The 19,110-nt window shown below is 42.2% G+C and overlaps 1 protein-coding gene and 1 long non-coding RNA gene across 3 annotated transcripts in view; one reads left to right on the top strand and one right to left on the bottom strand.

Moving 5' to 3' along the window:
- Positions 1-19,110, top strand: part of LOC120918857 — a 94,848-nt gene that overhangs the window by 14,559 nt on the left and 61,179 nt on the right. Inside the window, exon 2 of the long non-coding RNA XR_005744480.1 lies at positions 2,310-2,394. This is a non-coding gene — a long non-coding RNA (uncharacterized LOC120918857). The remainder of the gene's footprint in view (positions 1-2,309; positions 2,395-19,110) is intronic.
- Positions 8,170-19,110, bottom strand: part of KCNH6 (potassium voltage-gated channel subfamily H member 6) — a 231,965-nt gene continuing 221,024 nt past the window's right edge. The window contains exons 10-14 of one of the 2 annotated variants that reach the window (XM_040330701.1): positions 18,510-18,609; positions 18,089-18,397; positions 12,460-12,640; positions 10,608-10,806; positions 8,170-8,849 (exon numbers count right to left, since the gene is read on the bottom strand). In XM_040330701.1, coding sequence (XP_040186635.1) covers positions 8,580-8,849; positions 10,608-10,806; positions 12,460-12,640; positions 18,089-18,397; positions 18,510-18,609 — 1,059 coding nt within the window. In that variant the 3' untranslated portion in view covers positions 8,170-8,579. The remainder of the gene's footprint in view (positions 8,850-10,607; positions 10,807-12,459; positions 12,641-18,088; positions 18,398-18,509; positions 18,610-19,110) is intronic. The other variant, XM_040330702.1, reaches the window with a different exon arrangement.

The raw sequence follows: 19,110 nt of genomic DNA, 5'->3' as shown, positions 1-19,110 counted from the left end.
ACCAGTGTAAGTAACTGGATTTGTCTTGCTATAAGCCTCCTGTAATCCCTTGCACATCAGCAGTACTCAGAATTGGTCAGGATAATAGGCCTCTGACACTTTTCTATGTTGCAGAATGCTGCACATCAAACACTGGAAGCTTCCTGACTGCATGAGAGAGCAGAGTGATGATGTCAACAGTGTGCTGCTGCTCCTTCATTGTCCAGTCACAGGCTGGGACCAGGCTGTACGATCCAACTGGATATAGTATGAAGAGAGGGTCACAGGGAGTGCATGGCTTGCCTGTACTGTCTGGCAGGGATGCAGGGATCACTAAATTGGCTGAACAGTGTTACAAACCCTTTGGGCAGTAAGACTTTTCATATATATGTATTTCAGTTGGCTGTTTGCCTGGAGTTCAGCTTTAAAATGATGGTATACAGTAATACAAAGTAACTTGTACATTTCAACTTTCATTTTCTTTTTTTTTTACAATCAAAGTTATTGAATTTGATAGCTTGCTGTCAGTATCTACACCAGGGGTCTCCAAACTTTTCAAACAAAGGGCCACTTTATTGTCCTTTAGACTTTAGAAAGGGTCGGATTGTGGCCAGTGGGTGCAGAAAATGTCCCGGGCCCAGCATCAGTAAGAATAAATGTGGCCTCAGGGTTGGTGGTCAGTAGGAGGAGGAGTAGGGTCCCTATCAGTAGGAGGAATAGTATCCCATCATTGATATCAGTAGAAGAAATAGTGCCCCCTTGTTGGTGTCAGTGGAAGGAATAGTGCCTCATATCAGTTGGAGGAATAGTGCCCCAAGGGTCGCATAAAAGCTAGCAAAGGGCCACATCTGGCCCTCGGGCCGCAGTTTGGAGACCCCTGATCTACACCATTCTTTGCTCATTCCACACAGTTTTATGAAATATGCCCAAATCTGAGCTCTAAAATCTTTTGGGTAACTAGACTGGAGTAAAGTAGTAGCAGAACCGAGTGACATCTAAACATATCTGCATATTACAGTTCAGTTTTGGGGAACCTATTTTTCGAATACTGCTGAGAAGCTACATGTCCCACTATGTCCCACTATGACCCACTGACCTTCGTGATGGTAAAGGCAATTTCTCAACAGCTGAAGCAACACATTACTGCTATATAAACCACGTGACAACTGTACACTATATGAAGCCCCATGTGAACACCTTATTGTGTACTTTCCCTGAGCATAAAACCAAGCAGATGATGCCTAGTAATATCGCTTGAACTCATCGGCGTCAATTTACTAAAACTGGAGAGTGCAAAATTTGGTGTAGCTGTGCATGGTAGCCAGTCATCTTCTAACTTCAGCTTGTTCAATTAAAGGGTTTGTAAAGGATTTTTTTTTAGTACTGGGAGCTTTCTTTCTGTGGTCATTAATCAAGGAGGTGTGATTACTGTGTGTCTAAAACCCCTCAGCACCAATCAGTTTCGTTTTCCAAACCATCACTGCCCTGTATTGGCTCTGTGGCTCTGTACATCACAGAAGCAGGAAACATGCGAAAACGAAACTAGAAACTGCAGGTACATTATATGATTGATTTTTTTTTATCTATTTTTAATCATTTTTAAAAGGAATCAGTTAACTATTATGTCTCTCTAGCATGTGAACAGTCATTTTAGCAAAAAAAAATGTTTTCCTTTACAACTCCTTTAAAGGGTCACTAAAGGGAATTTTTTTTTTGCTGAAATTACTGTTTACAGGGTATAGAGACATAATAGTTAACTGATTCCTTTAAAAAAATGATTACAAATAGATAAAAATCAATCATAATGTGCCTGCAGGTTAGTTTCACTTTTAAACTGGTTTCATGTTCCTGTGAACTAGAGATACACACAGAACAACAACAAACAAATCCAGGGCAGTGTTTTGTTTTTATGAATCTGATTGGTTCTGTTAAGTTTTAGACACACAGTAATGACAGCTTAGACCACCGTGAAAAGCTCCCAGTACTGTGGTTATAAGGAAACAGGCAACCAGGAAGTGTGGAGATCACAGCAGAATTACAGCAACTTCAAAGCAAAAACAACAATAAGGACATGAAACCAGTACTGCAGTAAGGTAAATGAAGCTATTTAGCTAAAAAAATAATTCCTTTAGTGATCCTTATCCTTTATCAAAAAAGCTGATTGGTTTCTATGCACAACTGCATCAGACTCTCCAGTTTTAGTAAATCAACCCCATTATGTAACAAAGTATTTCTAAATTATATTTTATCGTCTCTTCTGCTGTTTCAAAAATGTTAGAGAAATGTACCTCATTCCACTTTCTTCCTTGTAATCTATTTTATTGTTTCAGGGTGACTATATGAAAGATTGAGTCTTTCCCTTGCACCAGCATCAACTATATGCCTTGGGTATCTGCACAGTGCATTTCAACTAAGGTATGTCTAGCATCAGCTATATTCTTTATTATTCTCACCTTCTCTACAATAGTGTTGTGACGGTGTTATAGAACAGAATTTGACCAATCAGTTTCATTTGTTAAAGTTTCTAAAATAAGAATTGTCTAAAGCTGGCCATAGATTGATAGAATGGTTTTCAAAGAGGGGATAACAAAATAGATGCTTTAAGACAACAGTAACATTTATGCCAGAAACAAGCAAGAGTTTCAAACAGTCAGGGCAGTCCAAGGTATAGCTTGGTAGAATTTTGAATGAAATTTCTTAGAAAAAGAATGTTCTTAGAAAGTTTGTTCAGTTTTCGAATCATTAGTGGATCAAATCGACATTCCATGCAAGAAAATTCAAAGGGGATAAAAGTGGGATACATTTTTTTTTTTGAAAGCACAAATTTTCTAAGGCCACGTACACACGATCGGTCTCATCGGTCCAAACCAATTGTGTGTGGGCCCCATCGGTCAGTTATGCTTCGGTCAAAAAAATGAGAACTTGCTTTAAAATTTAACCGATGGACGCCTAACCGATAGGTCAAAACCGATCGTTAGTATGCAAAAGCATCGGTTAAAAACCCGCGCATGCTCAGAATCAAGTCGACGCATGCTTGGAAGCATTGAACTTCGTTTTTTTCAGCACGTCGTTGTGTTTTACGTCACCGCGTTCTGACACGATTGGTTATTTAACCGATGGTGTGTAGGCACATCAGACCATCAGTCAGCTTCATCGGTTAACCGATGACAACGGTCCTTCGAACCGTTCTCATCGGATGGACTGATCGTGTGTACGCGGCCTAACAGTGTGTGTGGTATTCATTTGGTAATGTCCATTTATTCCAAAATCAAATGTTAAAAGTAAACAAAATCTGAGAATGTTCTGAGCATTTTCATACAAATTTTTCTAATGCTCCGTACACACAATCGGAAATTCTGACAGCAAAAGTCCGATGTGAGCTTTTGAACGGAAATTCCGACCGTGTGTATTCTCCATCGGACTTTTGCTGTCGGAATTTCCACCAACAAAAGATTGAGATCTGGATCTGGAAAATTTGATCGTCTGTAGCAATTCCGACGCGCAAAATTCCGATGCATGCTCGAAAACAATTCGACACATGCTTGGAAGCATTAAACTTAATTTTCTTGGATTGTCGTAGTGTTGTACAATACTGCGTTCGTGACGGACGAAAGTTCAGAGAACTTTTGTGTGACCGTGTGTATGCAAGCCAAGTTTGAGCGGAATTCCGCCGGAAAAAACATCCAAGGTTTTTCCGACGTAAAATCTGATTGTGTGACTTTTTCTAAGAGTTTTCATTCAAAGTTCTTTCCATCTATGGCCAGCTTTAGTATTTTTTTGCTCTTTCTAAACCCATCTGGCATTTGCACTTATTGTTTGAGACAAATCTTCTCTAAGATGCTTCCGTAACACAAATTTTTGTGTTCTGAAACATGAACCTAAAGTAGTGGTCTCCAAACTGTGGCTTGCCTTTATCGGGCCCTTGGGGAACTATTCCTTCCACAGACACAAATGATGTGGCACCATTTCTCTGAATTACACAATGGGGCACTGTTCCTTCCTCTAAGACCAATGATGGGGCATTGTGTAATCTCACTGACATTGGGGCATTTTCTACTGTCCAAAGTCCAGCCCCCCTAAGGCCTGAATGACAGTAAACTGGCCTTTTGTTTGGACAGTTTGGAGACCCCTAACCTAAAGAGCAACCTTTTATACTAGCTTCAACTATAATGACACTGCTTTGAAGCTGAATCCCTTTATTGCAGCCAGAGGGTGCCTACAGTCATTCCTGTTCCAGCTGCCATATCTCACACTATGTGGTGGATGAACAATGGATGAACAATGTAACAAAAGAATGCAGTACAAACATTATGCACACAAGCATAGTTAATTCTTTGGAGGGGGTGGTTAACATCCAACCCAGCTGATTCAATTTGCCCACAGAGATGTGATACTAGGATGTCTGCTATGGTATTGGACTGGCCTACAGATATACAGAGGGGAAAATAATTATTTGATCCCCTGCAGATTTTGTAAGTTTTCCCACTTACAAAGAAATGAAGGATCTATAATTTTTATCATAGGTGTATTTTAAATGATAGAAACAGAATATCAACCAAAAATCCAGAAAAAAAACACATGGTATAAATGTTATAAATTGAGTTGCAGTTCAGTGAGTAAAATAAGTATTTGATTCCTTACCAACCAAGAATAATTCTGGATCCCACAGACTGGCTACAGTTTGTGCTCATGGGGTACAGAAATGAGTCCTGTCAATTTAAGAAGGTGCTCCTAATGACAAGTCGTTATTTGTATAAAACACACCTATCCACAGAATATCTTTCTTCCATTCGAAACTCACCATCATGGGCACGACCAAAGAGCTGTCAAAGGACGTCAGGGACAAGACTGTAGACCTGCACAAGGTTGGAATGGGCTACAAGACCACCAGCAAGAAGCTTGGTGAGAAGGAGACAACTGTTGGTGAGATTATTCACAAGTTGAAGAAATACAAAATAACCATCAATTGCCCTCACTCTGGAGCTCCATGCAAGATTTCATCTCATGGGGTAAGGATGATGATAAGAAAAGTGAAGGATCAGCCCAGAACTACACGGGAGGAGCTTGTGAATGATCTCAAGGCTAGCATCTAAATGATTAAGAGAATAATTGGGAGAAATTGCTGTGGTCAGATGAGACCATAATTTAGCTCTTTGGCATTAACTCGACTCGCCGTGTTTGGAGGAAGGAAAATGCTGACTATGACCCTAAGAACACCGTCCTTACATTTAAGTACGGAGGTGGAAACATTATGCTTTGGGGCTGTTTCTCTGCTAAAGGTACAGGACAACTTTGCTGCATTGAGGGGCCAATGGATGAGGCTACGTATTCTTCCCTCAGCCAGAACACTAAAGATGGGTTGTGGATGGCTTCCAACATGACAATGACCCAAAACATACCACCAGGAGTGGCTCAAGAAGAAGCACATTAAGGTCATGGAGTGGCCTACCCAGTCTCCAGACTTATTCCTATAGAAAATGTATAGAGGGAGCTGAAACTTCAAGTTGCCAAGTGACACCCAAGAAACCCTAAGGTTTTAGAGAAGATCTGTAAAAAGAGTGGATCAAAATCCCTCCTGAGATGTGTGCAAACCTGGTAACCAACTACAAGAAACGTCTTACCTCTGTACTTGCGAATAAGGGTTTCTCCACCAAGTACTAAGGCCCCTTTCACACTTGTGCAACTTGTTCTGTGACTTGGGATTGCAAAGTCGCATGAAAAGTCGTACCCCATGATTTCCAATGAGTACCATTCATATCTCTGCAACTATAAGTCGCAGCGACTTCAAAGTAGTTATTGTATACTACTGTGGTCTGACTTTGATGTGAGTTGAGGTCCATGGACCTCAAGTTTACTCAGGCATGCCCTGAAATTGCTTCGAAATTGTGGCAACAAAATTGCGCTAAAATCATGGCTAAGTCGCGGTAGTGTGAAAGGGGCCTTATGCCCCGTACACAAGATAGGAATTTCTGTCGGGAGATTTTTATGACAGAATTCTGTTCAAGCTGTCTTGCATACACACTGTCACACCAAATTCTGACCGTCCAAAACACGGTACAACACTACGACGAGCCGAGAAAAATAAAGTTCAATGCTTCCGAGAATGCGTCGAGTTGATTCTGAGCATGTATGTTTTTTTCTCCGTCGGAGTTCCATACAGACAAACGGAATTTCATCTGAGAAAAAGAGAACATGTTCTCTTTCTAAGGCCTCGTACACACGACCGAGTAACTCGTCGGGCGAAACACATTATTTTCCCCGTCAAGTTCCTTGTTAGGCTTATCGAGGAACTCGACAAGCTTGCTTTGCGTACACACGTAACAGACAAAATCTCCTCGTTCTCAAACGCGGTGATGTACAACACATACAACGGCAGGGGAAGTTCGATTCCACTTGCACAACTCTTGGGGCTGCTTTTGCTAATCTTATGTGTTTGCGTGTTACATAAAAGTTTGGTAAGAGACGATTTGCACTTTTCAGTCTGTTACAGCTTTAAAAATGTGTTATCTCCATTACAAATGCTACTTTTACTCCCGTCTCATACTTTAATCTGTGCAAGCGCGGGTTTCTTAGCATACACACGCTCGAGTTTCTCGTCGGAAACCAGCCCGTCGAGGAACTCGACGAGCCAATTTGAGACTCCCGTTGAGGAAATAGAGAACTTGCTCTCTTTTTGGCTCGTCGAGTTCCTCGACAGTTTCCTCGATGAAAAACGTACACACGACCGGTTTCCTCTGCAAAAAAGCTCTCCCACCAAGTTTCTTGATGGATTCTGCCGAGGAAACTGGTCGTGTGTACGAGGCCTAAATCCTTCGGAATTTATGATGGAAAAACTCAGATGGGGCACACACACGGTCGGAATTTCCAATGGAAAAGTTCCGTCTGACTTTTTCCATTGGAAATTCCGATCGTGTGTACAAGGCATTAGTCATGTTTTGCTTGGGGATCAAATACTTATCTTACTCAATGAACTGCAACTCAATTTATACCATTTGTATTGTGTGTTTTTTCTGGATTTTTTTGTCTCTACCATTTAAAATACACCTATGATATAAAAATCATAGACCCTTTATTTCTTTGTAAGTGGACAAATTTAGCAAATCTGCAGGGGAGCAAATAATAATTTTCCCCTCTGTATTAACATTTCCTGTCTGGCCTTGAACATTCGTGGCAAATATTGTCCTTTCATGTCTGTGGGCACCTTAAAAAAAAATTATTTTCATTTCAAAAACTAAGTCTGTTACTTTTCTAGTTGAAAAGCCAAACATTTTTAAACACAATCACAGTCATGAAATTATAAAATTTAACAAATGTTGGTAAATATAGTGAGCAGTATTAAAAGTTATTTTTGACTTGAGAAGTTAGTTTGCAGCACACATTTGTTATTACGCTCTCACTTAGCACTTTAGTGCTGTGCATTTTGGAATATTAACCAGTATTAATGAATTATTGTCGGCACTATTTTGAACTCTGGTCCAGATTTCAGCAGTGGAAGACTTTGGGATGATCCATTACAATTCACATAGCTAGAGACAATAACTTATTTTCCCCATACACACAGATCTCATGCTCCCTGCTACCTAAATCTCCATCACTTCATCATTACTCTAGTTGTGGTTTAGCAGCAATTAGGAATCAGATACAGCAAGGAGGAAGATTTAAATTAGTTGTATGGGAACAGCCATTTTCTAAACTGGCTAAGCATTCTGTGTGGTAACCATATTTGTCCCCCCCCCCCCTTAGTGATTTTGTGCAAACTTCTTAATCTGGAATAACATTATTATATTAGATATGATTTCTGTCTGTGGCTCAGTCCTGCATACAGTAAATGCCCTTTTTGTTTTATCCTGACCATGCAGTGTTTTTTAAATGGTGTTTATACTGTTTATGTGCTTAGATAGCTGTTAAATATTCCATCTATAATTCATATATTATGATATAGTCTAAAAATGTATGCATACTTCTGTTGGTTGTCAGTACAGTATATTATTTAGAAAAAGAGATGCCCTATAAGTCTATGGTTGAGTTATACATTGTTTCACCATACCACGTACTTCAATTACTTTTTCCCCTTCCTTTGATAGAGGCTCTATCATTTATGAACCTCCTTGTGAAATGTTTCCTGACATTGCCTATACTATTTTTACCTAAAGCCTGAAGAGTGCATGCTTAGTGTACACAGGTTGTATGTGGGATGGAAGAACTAGAAATTTGCTTTATTGTGTCTTGTCTTCAACACTGCATTGACACTGCCCTCTTTCTTGGGCTTTTGACAAAGAAGTTGAGTCTTTCCAGTTGACTGCCACTTTGTAAGTCTTTTCCATAGAGTAGAATCTTACTAGGGCATAATATTATCTGTTGGTATAAAGTCTTGAAGGGGCAGGGACCCTTTCTGCAGGAAAAAAAAAGTTCTCATCACCTTGAGGTCTGATCTGCCTTCTTTGGAAGTGCATTCTCGTCGTTTCTCCGCTTCTGGTAAAAATGCCCACATGAAATCTATCCTATGCATAAATGGGAGAGGGAACTCGGACTAAGATATCTTTCTCCCCTTCTCCACTTTTGAGAACAGGCAATCTCCCTCTGCAGCTTTCTCCACATCCCTAACTTCCAGGAAGAACTGGGTCTGAAAGGTGTCTATGAAATTCCAAGTCTGGAGGAGAAGGGCACTCCAGATGCTCAGGGAGAGAAGGGAACCGGAAGCTTCCTAGAACTGCCTGGGTGTGGGGTTCTGGAGGTGGGACAATGTGAGCCCGAGAAAGTCCAGGTCCAGGAATCGGGCCAACAGGTTCCTGGGGGCTAGTGCTCAGATGCAGATCATTCGGCTTAAGGTTAAGAGGTTCTAAGTCATTGTAGTCAGTCAGTCCAGGACTCTGTAGAAACAAAACAAACCATGAACAAATGCATAAATAACTGGCTAAAAGATAAACCTATAAATGTACAGAGCCTTTTTAAAACAATTTTGGGTTCCCTTAACCACTTAAGACCCAGACCAATATGCAGGTAAATGCCCAGGCCAGGTTTTGCGATTCGGCACTGCGTCGCTTTAACAGACAATTGCGCGGTCGTGGGACGTGGCTCCCAAACAAAATTGGCATCCTTTTTTCCCCACAAATAGAGCTTTCTTTTGGTGGTATTTGATCACGGTTTTTATTTTTTGCGCTATAAACAAAAATAGAGCAACAATTTTGAAAAAAATGCAATATTTTTTACTTTTTGCTATAATAAATATCCCCCAAAAACATATATAACATTTTTTTCCCTCAGTTTAGGCCGATACGTATTCTTTTACCTATTTTTGGTAAAAAAATCGCAATAAGCGTTTATTGATTGGTTTGCGCAATAGATATAGCGTTTACAAAATAGGGGATAGTTTTATGGCATTTTTCTCAAAATTTCTTTTACTAGTAATGGCGGCGATCAGCGTTTTTTTTTTTTTTTTTCGTGACTGCGACATTATGGCGGATACATCGGACACTTTTGACAAATTTTTGGGACCATTGTCATTTTCACAGCAAAAAGTGCTATAAAAATGCACTGATTACTGTGAAAATGACAATGTCAGTGAAGGGGTTAACGACTAGGTGGCACTAAGGGCTTAAGTGTGCCCTAAGGGAGTGATTCTTACTGTAGGGGGGTGTGGCTGTAGGCGTGACATTACTGATCGTCATTTCCTATATCAGGGAACAGACGATCAGTGTCACTGCCACAGAGAAGAACGGGGAAGGTGTGTTTATACACAGCTCTCCCCGTTCTTCAGCTCCTGTGACCCGATCACAGGACACCAGCGGCGATTGGGTCCCACCGCTGCGGTCACGGAGCTTCGGACCGGGTCGCGCTCGCAACCCACGGCTGGGCTCCTAAAGGCGACGTACAGGTACGTGCCTGTGCCCAGCCGTGCCATTCTGCCAACGTATATCCTTGTTAGGCGGTCCTTAAGTGGTTAAGCAACACATAAAGGCATGTGTAAAGTACTGTAGTGCTCCTACTGCCTTTAGGCTGGGTTCACACTATTGTGAATTGGATGAGGTTTTTCTCCGCATCCAATTCGCATGTCAGGAGATTGTGACTGTCTCTCTATGGAGCCGGTTCTCATATCTCCAGAGCGGCTCTGGTGCGAATTGCTCAGAAGTCCTGTGCGTCTTCTGGTCTGTTTCAGGTCCGAATCCAGGCAAAAATTCGGATTGAAATCGGACCTGAAGTGGACTCCTGCTGTGAGCCGCTCCGTGCGGCCGTGTGAACCCAGCCTCAAACAGAAATAGTTCATACTTTGGCTCCAGATGTATGTTGTATGGTTTTACCGGCAATATCACTACTTTACCATCTTGATGAAATATAGCTCACCATTTAATAAGAGGACTGTAGCTACACTATAGCAGCAAATGGCTGCAAGCCAAATATGGTAAAAGAAAAGAAACTGACATGAAGAAAGTATCAGGCCTGAATGACTGTATGCTACCGGAGCTGTGCGTTGTAAATATCTTAAGAGAAGATTCAGCAATTTTAAACATGAGCTTTTTTGTGTTCATTGTTAAAAACATATCAGTGATCCATATGTTGTCATATATACCAAATACATTATGAACTTTTTATAAAGTTGTTTGTTTTTAGATAATTAAACTGCACCTTACCTGGAGAGGAGAGATGGGGGAGTCTGCTGGAAGAGATGGGCTGCTGTGTACAGGATCCAGGCTCTTGGTTGCTGAGTGATAAAGACCTAATGTGTGGGAGCTGGGAGAGATGGGGCTATATGCAGGGGGGATCTGGGATAGCTGTCTCTGCAACAACTGCAGTATAATGTTGATGTCTGAAGACATTCTGGTCTCCAGCCTGTGGGAGAAATTGAAATTGATAATTAGTTCCTTATGACCGATGGGCCAAATTTTTCAAAGAAAACAATAGATTCTAGCCTTGAGGTAATGGCACTTGTATATTTTGTGCAGAGGGGGTTGGTCTTTGGCTCGGAGGACCCCCAGCACAAGAGAGGTGGAAGGGAAAACAAAGATTGTATTTATAACCGGGATGGTTTCTGTGATTGTTGGGGTTACAGGGAGGTTTAGTGTTAGGCCTCTTACACACGACCGAGAAACTCGACCGGCGAAACACATCGAGTTCCTCGTCGAGTTCCTTGTTAGGCTTGTCGAGGAACTCGACGAGCTTGCTTTGCGTACACACTGTCAAGCCAAAATCTCCTCGTTCTCAAACGCGGTGACGTACAACACATACAACGGCAGGGGAAGTTCGATTCCACTGGCTAAACTCTTGGGGCTGCTTTTGCTAATTTCATGTGTTTGCGTGTTAAATAAAAGTTTGGTAAGAGACGATTTGCACTTTTCAGTCTGTTACAGCTTTAAAAATGTGTTATCTCCATTACAAATGCTACTTTTACTCCCGTCTCATACTTTAATCTGAGCAAGCATGGGTTTCTTAGCATACACACGTTCAAGTTTCTCGTCGAAAACCAGCCGTCGAGGATCTCGATGAGCCAAATCAGACTCCCGTCGAGGAAATAGAGAACTTGCTCTCTTTTTGGCTTGACGAGGTTCTCGACAGTTTCCTCGACGAAAATGTACACACGACCAGTTTCCTCGGCAAAAAAATATCTCCCAGCAAGGTTCTTGCTGATTTTTGCCGAGAAACTCGGTCGTGTGTACGAGGCCTCAGAATGTAGAGAGGATTATTGTGCACCCAAAACTACTATAAGTTACAATATTATTTATATATGCAGCCTTAGCTGATTAATGGTCTGGGTTGTGGATTTGAGGTCAACTTGAAAAATTCATACTTAAAGTAGAACCATGGGCAAATGTTTTTATTTATTTTTTATTGCGATTTGTGTCTCCATCTCTTGTCCCATAGTAAAACTAGAATTTCTGTAAATTAAGTGAATCCCTTGGGGCCTCCTAGATCACCAGAATTAGTGCCCCAATTGGAAGTTTTCCCTCTATTACTTTTTTGGGGACAACCCAAAATTTGGGATAATGTACACTGGAAAATAAGCATGAAACGACTATGTTTTTTTTTTCATCGGACATGTCCGCTGGCGGATTTTGATCTGATGGCTGTACACACCATCAGACCAAATTTCCCGCGGACAGCGAACGCGGTGATGTGGCCGCGGCGACGTGCGTGACCCTGGAAGGTCAATGCTTCCACGCATGCGTCGAATCACTTCGACGCATGCGAGGGCTTTCGGCCAAGCGGACATGTCTGGTGAGTCGTACAGATGACCGAACATGTCCGCTGGACTGGCTTCCAGAGGACGCTAAGAAACATTTGTCCACTGGAAACCTGTCCGATCCGCCGGAAAATTGTCCAGTCGGCCGTACACACGACCGAACATGTCCGCGGAAACTGGTCCGACGGACCAGTTTCAGCAGACATGTTCGGTCGTGTGTACGAGGCCTAAGACCTGTGGCTTTTGCAAAATAAATATATATATATAGATTTGTTTTTTCTTTTTCCCTAGTTGGTCTGTCACACCTTTCTAGTTGAGCCTGCAGTAGCTCCAATCTGGATTCAATCTCTCCGGGCCGGTCTTCAGGGCTAAGTGGGGGGTCCAGAGAATTATGCACCATTGAAATATGTTGAAGGGTCTCTGGGCACGCAGATGAGCGGTGGTCACTCCAGAAATTAAACAAGTTGGGAACTTCAATAGGAGATGCTAAATTGGGAAAGTAATACAAATTTTGACTTTAAATATTTATGATTTAGGCAAAAAAAAAAGAAGAAAATTAGAGAATAATAACAAAATAATAACAAAAAGTAATGTGCAAATTTCAGAAGACAAATGAGAAATACATCTGTAAATAGAAACTCATTAGAAAGATATTCTTTGCTCTAGGGTATACACTCTTCCATTTGGACTACAGTCATATTGCATTTGCTTTGTGTTTGTCCTTTTAGAGACAATACCTATTGTGAATGAAGCTACAGGGCATATTCCTGGATAAGACATGTAGCATTCAACTGTGTTAATTCAAGTTGAGACCAGTATTGTCCACTGCACTTCTATAGAGACTAAGGCCCCTTTCACATTGAGGCGTTTTTCATGCGGTACAGCGCTAAAAATAGCGCTGCTATACCGCATGAAAAAAACCTGCCCTGTAGTGTTCAATGTGAAAGCCCGAAGGCTTTCACACTGAAGCGGTGCGCTAGCAGGAGCGCTCCAAAAGTCCTGCTAGCCGCATCTTTACTGCGGTATAGGAGCGGTGTGTTCACCGCTCCTATACCACGCCTTCCCATTGTAATCAATGGGAAACCGCGGTAATACTGCCCGCAACGCGGGCGGTTTTAACCCTTTTTTGGCCGCGAGCGGGGGTTAAAACCTCACCGCTAGCGTCCGAATATCGCGGTAAATACAACGGTATAGCCGCGCTACAAATAGCGCGGCTATACCGTCACCGCGGCTCTATCCCCAATGTGAAAGCAGCCTAACTGACCAACGTCAAGTCCTAAAATGTTGATTTTGTCTATGTAAGAATAGACAGATGTTTTTTAGACACCAATATCAAAACAAAAAACAACTTTGAAGTTTTTTAATCAAGCTTTCCCTGTAATCAAAAGCTTGTAACCAGGTGTGAATCATTTGCTCCAATTCTCTTTACTAAAGAAATATTTTTCAGGTCATATTTAAAAACAATGCCACCTACCCATTCAGGGAAAAGTGAGATTGCTTCTTGATAGCCCACTCTGCAGCATGATATACTCCCCAATTCACCTCCCTTCTCTGCCTCCAGTACTGGAGGTGTCAGAGCTTATCAGGGTTGATGATGCCAATGTCCCATCCATGTAACAGTGTTTGAGCCTTGCAATTGGCCACTCAAATTCAAGCCATGTCACACAGCACTCCACTGCATTAGACCAAGAAAGCATGTTACCCAAAGGGGTGGGCAGTTGGCGAGGTAGTGCAGATCGGTGAATAAACTTTGCTATAAATGTGGGCTATGTGGGCTCCTTTCCTATAATGTGCTTGATGGATATATGTGGCACCTATGTATGTAGAGGGAGGTGGGACTATGCTCTCTCCCTCCTCGTAGATGATGAACCATTGGTGTATTTGTATATGCCTTTGACATGTAATGATGCAGCTAGTTTATAAATATCGTTTATGTCTATGGCATTTCACTGGTCCTCCACTAGAATGAGCTCCTTCTATCACATGTGTGGGAGAATGTATATGAAATGTTTAGCAGGAAACATACTGCTTGTTTGGTTGGACTTTACTGTCACCCACATGAGACAAAGCCACTTATCTATAAAACATAGCATAACTTTATTATACAAAATATTTAAAAAAAAATCATGCTTTTTGCGTTAGTACTCATTAAAAATAGCATTGTCGCATCACTACATAAGTCATTCTAGATACTTTTGTACACAACACCTCTTGTTCAAACATCTATACTTCACAATTTAAAAATGTGGCAGTGTATGCGTGTTCATGCCCTGGTCCTATTTTGTATAATAAAGTTTTGATATTTTTTTTAATAAATAAGTGACTCCGTCTCTCTTGTGGGTGCCAGTAAAGTCCAACCAAACAAGCAGATATGTTTCCTGCTAAACATTCCCTATACAAGACAATTAGGATATGGCACGGGTAGAGGTTGTATATTTGTCTATTTTTAGACAATGGACCTTCCCAGTGTTACCTCTCTTATGTATGAATAGTATTGCACAGGGGTTGGGGGGATTACTAATTCTAATACAAGTTAAAGCGATTCTAAATTTAACTTTTTTTCTTTAAAATTGTATATTTACCTGCTCTGTGTTTTTGCACAATGTTTTTGTACAGAGCAGCCCCTATCCTCCTATTTTCATGTCCCCCCCGCTGGTGCTCCTGGCTCCTTTCACTTTTCAAGTGCCCCATAGCAAGCCACTTCCTATGGGGGCCCTCATGCATGCTCAATCTCAGGCTGTGCTGTCTGCATCTATTGACACAGACAGCAGGATTGACAGCAGCGGGAGCAAATAGCTTTCACTGTTGTCAATGAGGAGAGAGATAGCAGAGAGAGCCTCTGTTCTTGTGCATAGCGTTGGCTTTAGATCGGACTCGGGTAAGTATAAGGAAGGGGCTGGGGAACTGCTTGCAGAAGGTTTGTTAACCGCTTAACGACCGCCGCATGTACTTATACGTTGGCAGAATGGCACGGACAGGCAGAACGATTGGGACCCCCCCAGTACATGCGGCGGTCGTTAATCGTGCGGGAGCGATCCGGGATGAGGGGGAGGCTATTCATTTCTAGCCACCCCCCCGCGATCGCTCCCCGGAGCTGAAGAACGGGGAGAGCCGTATGTAAACACAGCTTCCCCGTGCTTCACTGTAGCGGCTGCATCGAATGTGTCATCCCTTTTATAGGGAGACACAATCGATGACGTCAGACCTACAGCCACACCCCCTACAGTTGTAAACACACACTAGGTGAAACATAACCCGTTCAGCGCCCCCTTGTGGTTAACTCCCAAACTGCAACTGTCATTTTCACAATAAACAATGCAATTTAAATGCATTTTTTGCTGTGAAAATGACAATGGTCCCAAAAATGTGTAAAAATTGTCCGAAGTGTCCGCCATAATGTCGCAGTCACGAAAAAAATAGCTGATCGCCGCCATTAGTAGTAAAAATTAATTAATAAAAATGCAATAAAACTATCCTCTATTTTGTAAACGCCATAAATTTTAAGCAAACCAACCGATAAACGCTTATTGCGATTTTTTTTTTTACCAAAAATAGGTAGAAGAATACGTATCGGCCTAAACTGAGGAAAAAAATGTTTTTTAGATATTTTTGGGAGATATTTATTATAGAAAAAAGCAAAAAACTGTCGCTCTATTTTTGTTTATAGCGCAAAAAATAAAAACCGCAGAGGTGATTAAATATCACCAAAAGAAAGCTCTATTTGTGGGAAAAAAAAGGACGTCAATTTTGTTTGGGAGCCATGTCGCAGGACCGCGCAATTGTCTGTTAAAGCAACGCAGTGCCGAATCGTAAAACCTGGCCTGGGCCTTTAGCTGCCTAAAGGTCCGGGGCTTAAGTGGTTAAAGCTAAAAGGTAAGAATTGCAGGCGCTGCAAGGCATTACTTTGTTTATTTTGTATTCTTTGTGTTTTCTTATTTGTGATACTGTACCATTTAAATTCTAATAGAAATAATCTTTGAAAAATAGGGGCTATCAGGATTTCACTTTCACTGCCTCTTTAACTGTACTTTGAATAGCATTACCCTGTATAGGGCCTCCTCCGCCTAGCATCCCTTTCAATGTTATAGTTACCTTCTCCACCAGAGCAGCACAGTCACTCCCATTCTACTTCTCCCACACAAGGATCCATTCTCATGCATTAGAGAAGCAAAGCCCGGCAGGGAAACTCTTGGAAAAGAGGCTTTGCAGTGCTTAAGGGGCTGCATAGCACAGATTGTGGCATGCAGACAGTGAAGTAAAGCACTTGGAGGGGATTCTGGAAGGAGGAGGTGGGCCTATAAAGGATAGCTCTTCCATATGTACAGTTATCGTTTAATATTTAATGTAATATAATTTGGTGAACACAGTATTCACAAGTCTTTGGAATTTGCAATGCAAAATACAGTATATAATAGCTCAGACCTGGTTATTAGTTGCATTTGAACTGGGCCATCTCATTTTGTGAGGCTAATCCCAAATGTTTACATTGTATTTAATTTAAAGGTAATGTATTGTATTTTGATAATTTCATAGAAATAAATAAGAGATGTGTTTGATGTACAGTAATTTTTTTTATCAATATGTGTTGCTGGTTTTTAAACTTTCTTTCTATATACATTGGTTAAGTATATATTTGTATAGAATATACTTTCTGGTTTGTAGGGCAAATACAGTAAGGGCTAGTTTACACTTGTTGAAACACTGATCCTCAATCCTGCCAAACAGACGCAGGTTCAAGACCCATTTTCTGATTGGCCGAAAAGAGAAGACGCCTGTTTGGCCGAGGAGAAGAGCGGAAATAGAAGCTGCCGTCGCCGTGATGACCTGTGGATAGCAGGAGAATGGGAGGCCGCCGCCAAGCAGGGGAAGCTGCCGGCGATGGAGTCAGTGCTACTGATCGGCCGGGGTGGGGAGGGGGGTTATATTGTTTGCCGCCCCCCCCCCAAAAAAAATCCACCGACCCACACTGCATGTGAGTTGCAAAATGTTGTACCTTCATTAAATGTAACCATATTGCTACACTAAGGCCCCGTACACACGACCAAACATGTCTGCTGAAACTGGTCCGCGGGCCAGTTTCAGCAGACATGTTCAGTCGTGTGTAGGCCCGAGCGTGCAGGATTCCAGCAAACATTTGCCCGCCGGGCCTTTTCCCAGCGGGCAAATATTCCTGGACTTGTTTTAAAACAGTCCGCTGGAATCCTGCCCGCTCGGACATGTTCGGTCGTCTGTACAGACCTACCGTACATGTCCGAGCGCCCGCCATCCCTCGCATGCGTCGAATGAGTTTGACGCATGGAAGCATTTAACTGGCAGGCCCGCCCACGTCGCCGCGTCATCGTCGCGGCGACGCCGCGGACACGCCGCGCGTAGTGTATACGCGCGGATTTCTGTACGATGGTTAGTACAGCCATTGTACAGAAATCCCCGGCCAGACATGTACGGTGAAAACGGTCCGGCGGACCGCTTTCATCGTACATGTTTGGTCGTCTGTACACGGCCTTAGAGGCGTCTCTCTTCTCTGCTTCTAGTCCCCTTGTGGAGGCTGCCATTTGTGGATGGACATTTTATGGTTACACAATCTATTACATTGCTATAATCTTTTTATATGGACTTATGAATAAATGGTTGTGGAAGGAATCATCTGAGTTTCCATTATTTCTTATGGGGAAATTTTACAATACGAGTGCTTTGGATTAAAAGCATGTTTGCGGAACAAATTATTCTCTCAATCCAAGGTTTTACTGTATTATGTTCTACTGATTCTTTCCACTATGGAAGTCTATGCGTTGGCTGCAATGCAATTTACTGAAAAGCGGTTTTGACCCCCCCTCAACTATGGATATGTTTCATATCTTAAGGGAACTTTTTCTGTTCCGTCTAGCTCTAGGATGAGAAAAAAGATTCAAAAACGTAGTCAAGGTTATCAATCACCTGAATATGTCTCCACTGTCTCCAGCACCTTCCTGCCCCCCTCTCGGTTGCTAATGTTGGCTGTCACCAAATTGACCACTGCGGGGATGAACTCCTGTTTTTCTGTGGAAGCCAGCCTATCCATGCAACCTGAGTTTAGTGGTTTGGTTTCATCATCACTGGTTTGGGAACAAGGAGTGGTGCTGCTGGCCAAATCATCCCACTGTTCCCTGCTCATCGGCCGTTGGATGTTGCTCCTTTCAGAGTAAGTGTGATACTGTTCAGCATCAGAATTCAGATCCTCAAGACCATCTGCGAGACATGGAAGAGCTGAAAGTCAATGAAACATTTCTAAGTGGTTTGTATTGATCAAATTTAACACTCAACATTAAAACACAAATATTGCTACATGACCAAGTGTTTTTGTATGCTTGACTCTTACCATTTTTCTTTCTACGTCTTCCTGGTTGTTTGCATCTACGTGTCCTACGATAGCTGCAGTTGTACTCCTCACTTATAGAGGAGCGTGGAATACTGTCTGCCTGATAATGGAAAGAATTACAAAATGCGTTAGCACCACATAACCGGGGTTGAAACTTGTGCAGCTATTCTATCGTGGCTTTTGTAAATAGTTTTCTAACTTCGTTAGATGTCATAATTAGTATTTATAATTTATTGAACCTTACTTGTTTAACCACTTCCCGACCGCCGCATGTAGATATACGTCGGCAGAATGGCACGTACAGGCACATTGGCGTACCTGTACGTCCCTGCCTAGACGTGGGGAGCGATCCGGGACGACGTCTCGGCTATTCGTTTATAGCCGCTCCATCGCAATCGCTCCCCGGAGCTGAAGAACGGGGAGAGCCGTATGTAAACACGGCTTCCCCGTGCTTCACTGTGGTGGCTGCATCGATCGAGTGATCCCTTTTATAGGGAGACTCGACCGATGACGTCAGACCTACAGCCACACCCCCCTACAGTTGTAAACACACACTAGGTGAACCCTAACTCCTACAGCGCCCCCTGTGGTTAACTCCCAA

The sequence above is a fragment of the Rana temporaria genome, chromosome 12, assembly GCF_905171775.1.
Source record: "Rana temporaria chromosome 12, aRanTem1.1, whole genome shotgun sequence".
Taxonomy (NCBI): Eukaryota; Metazoa; Chordata; class Amphibia; order Anura; family Ranidae; genus Rana; species Rana temporaria.
The sequence above is the reverse complement of the archived record's forward strand: the minus strand, read 5'-3'. Positions and strand labels throughout refer to the sequence as shown.